The sequence below is a fragment of the Marmota monax genome, unplaced genomic scaffold (assembly GCF_021218885.2).
Source record: "Marmota monax isolate L192 unplaced genomic scaffold, Marmota_monax_Labrador192_F-V1.1 WCK01_AAM20220418_F8-fsc00007, whole genome shotgun sequence".
NCBI classification, from domain to species: Eukaryota; Metazoa; Chordata; class Mammalia; order Rodentia; family Sciuridae; genus Marmota; species Marmota monax.
This window is the reverse complement of record NW_026692781.1, coordinates 11,454,276-11,466,984: the sequence shown is the minus strand read 5'-3', so window position 1 is coordinate 11,466,984 and position 12,709 is coordinate 11,454,276. Positions and strand designations below refer to the sequence as shown.

The 12,709-nt window shown below is 37.7% G+C and overlaps 1 protein-coding gene across 3 annotated transcripts; it reads right to left on the bottom strand.

Annotated features, from left to right (window-relative positions):
- Positions 1-2,920: 2,920 nt before the first annotated feature.
- Positions 2,921-12,371, bottom strand: Hnrnpa3 (heterogeneous nuclear ribonucleoprotein A3). 3 transcript variants are annotated; one of them, XM_046447231.2, is made up of 11 exons: positions 12,182-12,337; positions 10,269-10,391; positions 10,032-10,178; positions 9,741-9,951; positions 9,342-9,431; positions 9,163-9,258; positions 8,989-9,069; positions 8,361-8,501; positions 7,491-7,613; positions 7,334-7,401; positions 2,921-4,554 (listed from the first exon to the last, which is right to left on the bottom strand). In XM_046447231.2, exons 1-10 carry the CDS (start codon positions 12,251-12,253, stop codon positions 7,349-7,351), a joined length of 1,137 nt encoding a protein of 378 aa, XP_046303187.1. In that variant the 5' UTR covers positions 12,254-12,337; the 3' UTR covers positions 2,921-4,554; positions 7,334-7,348. The 3 variants fall into 3 exon arrangements, with proteins under 3 accessions (XP_046303187.1, XP_046303188.1, XP_046303186.1); XM_046447232.2 differs by lacking the exon at positions 2,921-4,554 and adding an exon at positions 5,284-7,241 and having other exon boundaries at positions 12,248-12,371; XM_046447230.2 differs by lacking the exon at positions 2,921-4,554 and adding an exon at positions 5,284-7,241.
- Positions 12,372-12,709: the final 338 nt, after the last annotated feature.

Below are 12,709 nucleotides of genomic sequence, written 5' to 3'. Positions count from 1 at the left end.
GAGGAAAGGACTTTATTATAAATGGTATTGCCCAGGAATGGAGTAAACTAGAACACAGGTAAATGGGAACTGGCTCCCATTTGGACACCTTTGAATATTAGACATGGAGGCCTTACCAAGTCCTTTTAAAAATGCATTTTCAAACCATTCCTGGCTTCCATTCAGTTCATCTAAGGTACTGTACGTGATGTTAAGTATTTTTGACTCAGGAGACTCAAAGCAAGCATTAAATATCAATTACTCATTTAAAAGTTCACATGTGGTGGTGCACACCTGTGATTGCAAGTTCAAAGTCAGCCAGAGGCATTAAGCAACTCAGGTGAGATCCTATCTCTGAATCAAATATAAAATAGGGCTGGGGTTGGGTGCCCGTGTTGAATCCCCAGTACCAAAATGAAGGAGTTCTATTAATCCACCAGGAGCAAGCTAGTGCTCCACCACCTCTGGAACCAGATAATCCGAGTTAGTTCCTATAATGACCTCCAGCCAACTTTCTTCAGCACTCAGGTTTGTTTTATCTGTAAATTTCAGTTTTATCGCACATTAAAGCTGGTGTTTTGAATACTTTTCTGATTTGGATGACTTAAGATCAGGATTGAAAATGACTTCAAGGAACAATAGATCTGGGATTCAAATACTGTGTCCTGAATATTGTGCTGTCAAATAATTTCCTCTGGTGGTGGTAGCAGTGGTAACTGATGGACGCCTAGGAGACTTTTCCAACCTCAGAACAGTGAAGTATTCATTCTTACACAAAATTAAGTGGGGGTTCATGGCAAGAATGTTAGCAGCAGACCCATTTGGAGTGCCTGTAGTTGGTTGGTACTTAGTAATAACTGTCTTCTTCCACTTAGCTGCATCCGCTGAGTCCCAAAATACTTTCCCAGCTCATACAATATAATCATAGTACCAAAAGTTGCAATTGAATTAGTACTTAAAATACTAATTCAATTGCAACTTATTTAAAATTTCTAGTAGAACAAATCCTAAAACTTACTTGAACTATTCGTAAGTTCCATTCTGTAGTTTAAGAATGTATACCTTTTGAGGCATTAATGCCTATCATTGTTCTAGACATACTAGTTGCTTAACTTCATGTAAATGCCCTTTTCATTCTGAGATTTCTGAAGCCTGTTTCACTTATGTGCTAGGTGGGAGTGTGTTCGAATTTATCTCCTATGCCCCTATTTTTGCTATTTGAAGATACTGTCAGATCAGTTTGTTCATATGAATTAGTACTACTGAAGAACTGAGGAGGAAAAAAGATTTTTTCAATCTCAGATGAAAAAAAAATGTCTAAGACACTGGCATACCTAGTCACCCATGAAAATTTCAGGCATGCTCAGTATAGATTAAGGCAGGGTCAAGCCAAGTGGCCAAGACTGGCTTTGAACTTAAATGCTCCTGCCTCAGCCTCCTTTGCTGAGACTCCAAGTGTACAATACCACACCTGGACAGAAAACACTTAGAATTGACAAAACCACAACATTCTTACAAACCAAAAGATAGACACTAGGTTAAGCTCTTTAAGATCATTTTCATGTCATATTTCAGGATGGGTGTTATATTCCTTTTACATTAAAAAAAAAAGCGCAGCAGTATATGAACACCCAAATAACTTCTCTAAGCTCATGATACTATTAAAAATCTGATAAGCAAAACTTTATGTAAAAAACAAGACCAAAAACCCACTTTCAACACCTACTAAATGACAGATTAACTTCAAATATGCAGCCCATCAAATATTTACATTTGAAGGATATAAGGTTACACATTTGTTGACAGAAAAAAGCAATGCAATGCATTGAAGATTGAAATTACCAAATTAAAAAAAAAAAACTACCTGTGCTGTAACCTTCAGGTAGCCAGTTAACATTTGACAAAATTTTTTGACAAGTCCTTTAACAATTAAAATGAATGTAATGGCTATAATCGTTTTTTTGCAAAACACCAGTCTTCAGAAAATAAGTGATAGAAGATCCAAATGTTATCTCCTGATGTTTTGCAGTTAATAAAATTTAATCTTATTGAGAAAATAAATGTTATTTAGGGACTCAAGTATTAACATGAAATAAGGTACACAATTTTAAAATTACTTAACTGCAGAGAATATTAAGCCATTGCACATGCTAGGAAACCATTGTGAACACAAGCAAAATGTGTTATAATTCTGCTACTAATAGCCACAAATCCTCGTCGGACTTCTATTTACAAGGTATTTTACTTAAAAATGTACTGAGAAAATATCAACAGCTGTTAAACCTAGAAATCCAAATTTGCAATGCTACTAAAAAAATTATGAAAACCATATCCCATATTATCAAGCCATACATAACCACATCCATTTCACTTCAACTCGGGTTAAAACTGCAGCAGTGTAGTTCAACACCAATTTTAAGGAGGGTTCTTTCCCCAACTTGCCCTCACCAGAAATATTCAACTTACCAACTTCAAGACACAGACAATTCTAACATCTGGAAATATTTCTGCTGCACCCAACCCCCTTTTCTCCCAGTTTGTTCATTGATTTACTTCCTTAATTAATCCTTTCTTCTCCCCCCAGGTTCAGATTTCTCATTCTGTGACTTAAGTGAAGCAGCAAGAATTGTGGCAATACATTTTTAACGTTTTGAGAATACTTCTTCTTATATATCTACTTCCCAGTTATATTCCATTTAATAAAAATACACATCTTAGGGGCTAGGGAAATGGCTCAGTTGGTAGAGTGCTTACCTTGTTGCATGCACAAGGCCCTATGATCAATCCCCAGCACCACACACACACCACCAACAAAAACCCCACATTTTTAAAGACAACTTTATATAAAAGGCTCATTTCATGTTTACTGTTTTATTACTAAAGTTATAACATTCACCTATAGCATTTAAGTTACATGAACTTCATGAAGTGACGAAACACACACATTTCTAAAAATATTTTAATGAAAAATTTCTTTCTGTAAACATTTCATTATACTACAAATTAAACAGTTGAATCCATTACAGACCACCTCTGAAGTCTTAAAAATCAGAAAACATTGAAACTTCAAAAGTAATTGTGACTATTTAGATAAGCTAACAACCCTTACATTACCCCTGCACATTAGCATGCTTATTCACTACTTTGTGACATCAGTTACTGGAACTGTGAGAGATACTGTCATTAATTAGAAATATTCCTAATTGTGACTTTTACCAGAACTCTTAAAACCAAATTTATTTCTATTTAGTCCCTGAACAAATGGATTTTACCAAATATCTTTTCCCATAGGACACAAGTTTAAGTAACCTCAGCTTTTAAGAAAGGAATAATCTGCAAGTTTAATATCAGTGTGAATTTTGCCTCAACCATTTCCCATTTAGTTAACAATTTCCTTACTTTGTTTATTGTTGTTACAAGTTAAAAACATGGAGAGGCTGGGGTGTAGCTCAGTGGAAAGCTCTTACCTATCATGCAGAAAAAAAGGCCCTGGGTTCCAACCCCAGCAACACCAAAAAAGGAAAAAAAGACAATATGGAATTTTCAGAAATGACAGTGGAACTACATTTTTAAAAAAGTCCTTTTATTTCATAAATGAACTGGAAAGAATGCTTTTAAAATGTTTCCTATCTTATTAAATTTATTCTACTAAACCATGTTGTGAAGTAATTTTACCATTAAGAGGCTGTTACCTTTCACTCAATTCTATGAATTATTCTGTCCTAATTTAGATCAGAGCCAACATTTTTTCGTAAACCTTATGGCAAACTCACTACTCCCATTCATGAAGGAAATCAACTCACGTCTTAGAAACTAGTGTTTTGAGCAACTGTCCCCCCTGAAATTGTTATTCTATTAAAAAGTAAATTAAACCTCAAATTTTAACAAGCCCTATTATGGCAGCAAAAAATAGCCCTTATGTACAATCAGCAACTGATCTGAATAGTAACCAAATAATTCTTTGGGAAAAGAGGTAATTTCATTTGTTTAATTAGGCCTCCACTACTTCTAGCTAAGAGTAACGAGAATGAACAAAACCAAGCTTATCCTATTTGTTCAAATAATTCCCTGAATTTATATGCAAGAGAACTTATACATGAGGCCACCTGAATGAAGAAAACCATACCACCTGGTAATGCTGTAAATTCATTTGAAGGTATTTTTCCTGGCGTGAGGATTGACAACGCATCGGTCATGTTTGTTACAAAAACTGTTTCCACGAAAGTATTTTCCCTTACCAAAAACTGACTTGAACCTAAAGATATTAATGAATTGTATACATGAAGGGGCCACATCTGCATCAAGATGAACACTTGTGGCCATTTCAGAATTTTAAAAATTGTCCTAGGTTTAACACATGTTGAACGTGGTACCAAGTTTTCAGCTTTATAATTTTGCCAATGTACCTACTAGAAAGGGGATGAAATTTCAAAATATGTAATATAGATTTGTAGGGAAATAAATGGTGTCATCAAATTTTACTGTGAGCTACAAACCTTACCCAGCCAGAAACCTTCGTATTTAAGATGGTAGGAAAGACATTCCTCATTTAGGCAAGTAGGGTTCTCATTCAACCTGCAAATCAAAAAGATTACTCTTACCTTGCTTTACAAAAAATTACTCTTTAATTAGTGAAAAAATTCAAATTCAAGCCTTACCTAATCCTTATTGCCCTTCCTTGCAGGTCTAAATGCTAGACCTAGTGACTGTGGCAACTATCTCATTGATGTTCCAAAAGGCGAAGAGCTCCTTCCTGCTACTTTCTTCCGATATTTCAGTTGTAATAAGCAGATTTAACTAGCTTTTGGAAAGTTGCTTACTATCATCATAGTATCTTATGCCTTCACTTCTCAGTAGTTGAAGCTCTTGCTGCTGCCTTGTCATTCTTTATTTATGCTGACTTGTCCATACTCAAAAGGCTGCTGAAGTCCTGTCTTAGTCAGTTTCCTTTGATCCACATTGTGCTTAAAAAGCACATCTTAGGTCCTTTAAAGCTGGTTAAATCGCTCTCCTCATGGCTTACTTTTCCACACTGTTCACAAAAACTAAGCTAATACAACTTATAAACAGGTCACATACACAGATTTCACCTGCTTATAGGTTGCAAACATTGACTTACTGAAAATGTATTCACTATTAAACTAGTTCCAGAACATACAAAGTTCGTTAACAGTACAATTAACCTCATATGCCATTAAAGGATACTGTCAAGGTTGTGTCAAACAATTTTTCACAAACATAAAAACAGAAAATGTTAATCTCCCCCATTCTTTCAACCTTTATTATGTGAATAAAAAAACTTGAGACAATTTAGCTCAATTTTAATAAAATGTTTCCCAAGCATTAGTTTGACCAGGTACCCAAGGTTTAAGTTATGAACATTGACAGTGTCCATTTATATAACCACACTTGAAGTTATTAAGGACTTAACCATTTTCTAATATTAGCCTATTTTCTACACTGCTTATTCACATATGCCCATTAACAAATGGAATGTTGTCTGTTACATTTATTGGTTTGTGAGTGTTTTCTGGAAAACTGCAGTATCTGTGAAGACCGATTTCCATGCTGGCATTGCATGCATCCAAATATTAATAATGCACAGAGGCACAGAATTAGAGCAACAAGAGAGCATATTCAAACACTAGCACGCCCCATTCCCCTTTTTATTGCTTGTTTTGCTTAGTACTTTTAAAACCAAGTAAAAATCTTGAATTCAATGTTCAACTACCAAAGAAAGAATAACAGCAGGGCACATACTTAGGGCTTGAATGAAATTTTAAGCACTAGCTGGCGCAAAACAGTAAACATTGGTTTTCGTATATATGACCTTGTTATCATCTGTAAGTCTTCTCAATCATGGTCTTCCAAACAAATTGATAACTCACACCAACATAATTTAGGTTGAAATATACATAAAGAATAACAATGTGTTCTTTGGGAATTTAAGAAAAAACTCAGGCTATCCAAATTTGGAATTCAGGTCTTTGGGAAGTGAGAAGCTTGTACTAAGCAACTGTGCTACATTTCTGCTGCATTGAGTTATTTTCAACAATTATACCTAAACTATCCTTGGTTTTATTCAGCAAAATGTATAGGGCAAAATCAGGAAAGCATGCCAGCCAATTGAGGGTTCAGTAGCATGATTTTTATTCTCTTGCTATGAAAGCTTTATCAAGGGGGGAAAAGTTAAACCAAGGAAAATAAATCAAGATATATGGGCCTCATGTGCTTTAAAAAGAAAACAAAACATAAGCAGATACCCACTTATTTGCTCCAATGTAGCAGGCTTAGTGGACCTTATCTTAAAAAAGTTAACAATGTTTTTTTAAGCTGGGAGGGGGAGAACATCCACTACCCTTTTTCAGAATTTAAATAGAGGGCGGCAGACATCCTTTACACCCAAAAACTATGGCAGCAGTTTAAATGTGACCAAGGTAAATGTAGAACGGAGATGTTCTAAACACAGCTAGGACTCGGCAAATCTAACACACTAAAATCATGATTACATTGTGAAAGAAAATGCACAAAAACCAAATAGGAATTTTGAGATTTTTCATTTGAAGATAATCTTAGTGCTATTAAATTCACAAATACGCTAATTTAAATACCCAATCCTATTTATCTAAAACACACATTTCAAACATACAAATATCTATTCTCTCCACATGTCAGCGCCCATTCATATCATGGTTTGGAAATGGGGAGAATAGATTCCCCTTAAACTGCAAGTCAGCAGGTGTTTCTTTACAGTTAACTTTAGCAAAATTCATACAAAATAGTAATTAACAATGATCTTCTTTACTGTTAACTCACAAGGAAACACCTTCAGAACTGCATTTTGTTAAAGTTTCTGTACTAAAATGTAGAAAAACTGAACTACACAAATATTGAAAAGTTAAAAATTCCTTAATTTTTTATTCCTGGTACCACTACCACAATTTACAGGGCAATATACCTGATGTAATGAAAAGAAAAAGAAAAAAGACAAAGCTACAACAGATAAAAGACCTCAGGAATGTACATCTAATTGACACTACATTGCATTAATCAATAGCTGCACTTTTTGCAAACTGTGGCTATGACAGTCCTGAACAAGAAGGGTTTCCTGTTTAAGCTGCAGTAACTTTTCTGACTATGGATCATCGTTCCTTCTGTGGCAGATTTTTACAGTTCCTCTAATGCATTTGGGACGACTGTCTCAAAGTAACCTGCAGCTTTCCTGACAACTCCTCGCTCTCTCTCCTGCTAAGAACTGTAGCCTGTTGAATAATACAGGATAAAAAAATTATTACACTCAGTGAACAGTTCCACATATTCTTTATCATCATGATAAAAACTTAAAGATACCTACCCTTTTCTGCTGTTTTTAAAACCTTCTGCTACCATATCCACCACTTCCACCACCAGATCCATAACCACCTGAAAATACACATGTAGAGTTTTCAAATATATGTAAAATTTTAAATTAAAATAGTTCTGAAAAGAGTTTTTATATAAAGTATATTTACCACCATAGGGACTGCCAGAGCTTCTTCCACCAAAACTGCCCCCCTTCATGGGTCCATAATTTGATTGCTGTTGTCCACTGTAATTTCCAAAGTCATTATAGTTCCCACCACCACCATAGTTACCTGAAATCACAAAAGATTTTTATTGGTGGCTTACCTATACAATAATTATTTCCCCATTTTAATTTATGTAACTTATCTTGACAATCATGGTAGCCCTCTCTGCAACTCACATCCAACTCTTACATCCAAAGAGATTTTATAGAGCTACCAGACTACCTCTACTAGTCTCCTAAGCAAACCCTCAGATCTAGATAGCAGGGCATGTTTCTAAATAAACTGCCAAATGTCAGACTATTACAGGAACATCTACTTAGATTCTATATATATTCTCTCATTCAACACCATCAAAACTTTCATTGTTCAAAACTCAGTGATTCTGATAAAGTGTACAACTTTTAAAGTGACACAAATACCTTCTATCAGAACTCACTTTCACTAGTAAATTCCAAAACACTGCATTTCTAACAAAGTTATATAGTATCGTGGAATGATGATTCAAACTTATTACATTATGCATTTATAACCTATCAGGATTCAAAGTATTTTTGCTAAACTATACCCAAAACGGCATCTTGAGTCTGGGAGTATTCAATCTGCAGATCCCATTTGACCAATTCAAAAGTGCCTGAGAGTTAAATTGGATGGAATACATTTTACCAATATACTAATAGCCAGCAAAGTTAAGGAAACTGTCTACCTATTGATTATTTTCCAATATTACAGTTAATCGAATGTTTATCACTTTTTTGAAACATCTGTAATGAAACTATGTAATTGAATTGAGTATTTACATAAAAGTTAACTTACCACCACCAAAATTTCCTCCTTCATTGTAACCATCATATCCTCCTCCACCACCATATCCACCACCTTGGTTTCCATATCCTGGTCCACCACCACCATAACCTCCTCTACTACTATAACCAGGACCACCACCATAGTTGCCACCTAAAAAGATAAAATAAGGCCACACAAAATAATCACAATTGATGGTCAAGGTATTGAATTCAGGTTTTATATTACAGTTAAGTCACTGGCCAACAAACCAATGAATAAACACTAAAACCTGGCAATACCTGGTTAATAGTGCAGCAACAATCTGGGCTAGTAAGAATTAAGATGAATACTTAATTACTTCTTGAAACGAAAACTGTTTTCATTTTTTAAAAATTCACTTAAAAAAATTTCAGGGAAAAGTTTCACTAAAATTCTATCTCAACTGTCAAGTACAATACATCTTACTGGCCAAAAGGAACATAATGTTTAATCTCCAAGGAAAAATGTTTTTCTATGGCACTAGTCTAAAAATACAATTTAATAATCAATCCATTTAAGTCATGATTAAATTACACAGTATAACATTTTAGATACATTTTAAAGAAGGTAGAGAAACAAAATCAAGATATCAGACATTAAAAGACAAATAAAAACTTACCATCACCTCCAAATCCATTATATCCACCATCACCTCCTCCATAACTACCTCTGCTGCCACCACCTCCACCACCATAGCCTCCTGAGGAAATGTAAGATTTGACTTAAGTTATGTATTTAATTTCTATTAAATTTCAGATACACATGTAATTAATGTTAGTAAGTATACCCTTACCTCTTCCACCAAAGTTTCCACCACGGCCAAAGTTACCTCCACCACCTCCAAAGTTTCCTCCACGACCCATAAAGTTGCCAGATCCACCTCCACGACCTTGAACACAGGCAAAGAAGTTCTTTAAGAATCTAACAAAAACCCCTCACATTTACTGAGTATGTATATATGATCCTACTTACCTCTTTGTGATCCAGCTGACTGCATCTCTTGTTTAGAAAGGGCCTTTTTCACTTCACAATTATGCCCATTAATAGTGTGGTATTTCTGAACTAATTTTTTAATCAAACAAACAAAAAAAGTTATTTTATGTTTGGCAAATCATATGTAAACGATATCCTGTGTCATTTTGTAATTAATTAAAACATTGCCAAGAAGGTAGTTGACTGAGTGGGGATGAGGGAGCATTCTGGGATGTAAAAATAGTTCGATTATCATGCTTGTTACACAAGTGTAGGTGCTTCATGAAAAGTAAACTGTACATTTCATAGGCTATTCAACACAAGATTACAGCAATTTAGCAAAGTTAGTTCACAGAAGAAACCATTCGTTTCCTCAAATTCCAATAAATTGTTACTTACCAACAATTTTGTCAACTGTATCATGATCATCAAAAGTTACAAAAGCAAATCCTCTCTTTTTCCCACTCTGTCTGTCTTCCATAACTTCTATGGTTTCAATCTTGCCATACTTTTCAAAGTAATCTCTCAAATTATATTCTTCTGTATCTTCTTTAATACCACCAACAAAAATTTTCTTCACTGTTAGATGGGCACCAGGCTTTACAGAATCCTACAAATAAAATATGCTGAGTCAAAAAAACAAAACTTTCACAACTTCACATATTACAAAACGTGTTATTATTAAAATACCTCTCTAGAAACAGCTCTCTTTGGTTCCACTACACGCCCATCAACCTTGTGTGGCCGAGCACACATTGCTGCATCCACCTCTTCAACACAAGAGTAAGTCACAAAACCAAAGCCCCTGGAACGTTTTGTTTGGGGGTCTCTCATTACCTACAAAATAAAAATTTGAAAGCACTGAAATATACCTTCACAGGCCCTCCACCCTCCCTTTCCTAAACCTTTGTTTCCCTAGTAACTTACCACACAATCTGTGAGTGTGCCCCATTTCTCAAAATGTTCTCTTAAACTATCATCTGTAGTTTCAAAGCTCAGACCACCAATAAACAGCTTCCTCAATTGCTCTGGTTCCTTTGGATCGTGGCCCTGAGAAAGTCAATGTTTTAATTATTTCTTGCAAAAAGCTAATTTTTTAAAAGTTCAAATCTTCAATCTACAAAGTAGTAAAAAATAAACACCTGCAATATTTGGTTCAGTTAAAAAGTCTGACTAAAATGATAGCAAGGAAACCAGCCTTTCAAATACAAAATCACTTCAACTAAATTAAGTCATTAAGTCCAAGAGGACAAATCCAGAACCCAAAATTCCTTAACTTTAAGCTACAACTGTTAGGTTATTTTAGAAGTTGCCAATGAGAAGTCATTTTCTGTAAACCTTACGTGTTGGAGAAACTGTCCAATACATGCCATTTCAAATATTCAGTCAGCACAACAAGAAGCATTTAATTTTTAGCCACAAAACTATGTAATACAACTTTGAAAGTTGCAAGCAGCAATTTAGAGAACCTGTGTCATGAAAATCGGTATTAAAACAGGCACCTCCCAAAACCTTAGAAAAGAACCCACCACGTATCTTTCTACAACCAGTTTGTTATACAGTGCAAAAACTATGCATTTGCCTCACACCAATATATGATTAAAAAAAAAAAAGCATCTTTAGTGTGACAACAAACTGTCAAGTGGGACTTACAGTAAGTATATAAACTGGAGCACGAAACATATTGAGGGTTTAAAAACAAATTAAGATGTGGCCCGACTTTGTTTTAAAGATTTAAGGAATTACACGAAATGTCATTTAACGCATGCACTCACAATCACATCCTAATGTTTTATAGAAGACAAGGTATTTTAACGTGAAGAGGTTGTCACATGCTAAAAAAAATGTTAAGTGACTAATAGCCTAATGCACTAATTTACTGACAATTTTCTCAAGTCTTTAATACATTTGATTGATAACATATTAAGTCCACAAAAATCAAAATTCAAATAACCGAAAACACATGAACTTAACTTCACTTGCAGTCCTAAAAACTCAGAAAAACTACAACTAGAATCAACCCAAAGAGAAAAACGGATGTCAAAAAATGTAAATTCCTATTTAACATCTACTCTCAAATCCTCCAAAGTACTGCATCCACATGGCGATTTAAGTAGTTATACTTTGTTTAGCAAAATTAGCAGATTGAAAAGAATTTTAAAGCAGCGAACTTTTCAGATATCTCGTTATTTCCAATTTGATACTGCGAAGAACAGGCCAGAGAATTGATAAACTCTCGTCGCCGAAGAGGACCTGTAAAAGCCTAGAAAATTGCCGGCAGAACTTCAGCGAAAGCACTGCGCCCCGAACCTCGAAGCCATCTGCGGCATTTCTACCGGGCCGCCTCCTGACTGCTCCTCCAATCCCGCGCTCCTTCTCAGCGGCGCAGCGAGGCGGCGGCCATTGCGGGCCAATGCGCCATTTCGTAACGCGGCAGCGGATCAATGTCAATGTGGCCGCCGCCCGCCTGCTCGCTCGCCCGGATGTGCGGGCTCGTCCCCTCCCCCCACCGCCTCCTCCCAACCGCTCCTGCTGAGGCCCGCCATGCCGCTCTCGGCCTCGAATCCGAGGCCGCGCAGCCGGCGGACCGGTCGCCCGCCCGAGGTCCCCCCAGCCACGCCTCGCCTCCGAGGGCCTCCTCTTGTGCGGCCGAGTGAGGGCGAGGCAGGCGAGGGGCCCCGAGGAGGCCTCCCAGGCCCGCTCCCCTCCCCCTCCCACCGCTCGTCTCAACGCAGAGCGCGGGACGGCCAACCTGGTCCACCCGGCCTCCCCGCTCCCATCGAGCCAGGCCTCCCCCATGCCGGCCACTACCCGTCAACCCCCCACTCTCCCCCTAATACCTCCTCCCCCCGGCGGCGGCGGCGACGGCCGGAGTCGGGCTGGGGGCGACCGGGCGGCGGTTTTACCTCCATTTTGAGACCGGACTCGCCTCTTCCAACTCGAGTTCAATATGGGACCGAGAGGAAGAGGCGGGGCCAGCCGTCACGTGACGCCCTTTCCGCGCGCCGCCGGCTTGGTGGGGGAGGGGCGGCGAAAGAAAGGGGCGGGGCCAAGCGGGAAAGAAGGGGGACTGGAGCAGAGGGTTGGCGGGAGGAGGGCGGGGGGCGGAGGCTCGGCGGAACGCGGGAGCGCGCGCGCCTTGCTAACTTCCAATGCAGCACAGCCTTTGCCGCCGTTCGCGCCCTGGCGATTGCCGGCACGTCAGCTTGGGCTGGGCCAATGGCGAGCGCCCACGTCGGGAGAATGCCTCGTGACCGCGCGTCACCGGAGAGAAAGGCCATTTCCTTTCTTCTTGCGCCTCTTTCCCCTCCCCCATGCAGACTTCTCGGTCTCCATTTCCGAATTCATTCCAGTCCTGTTTCTGAACT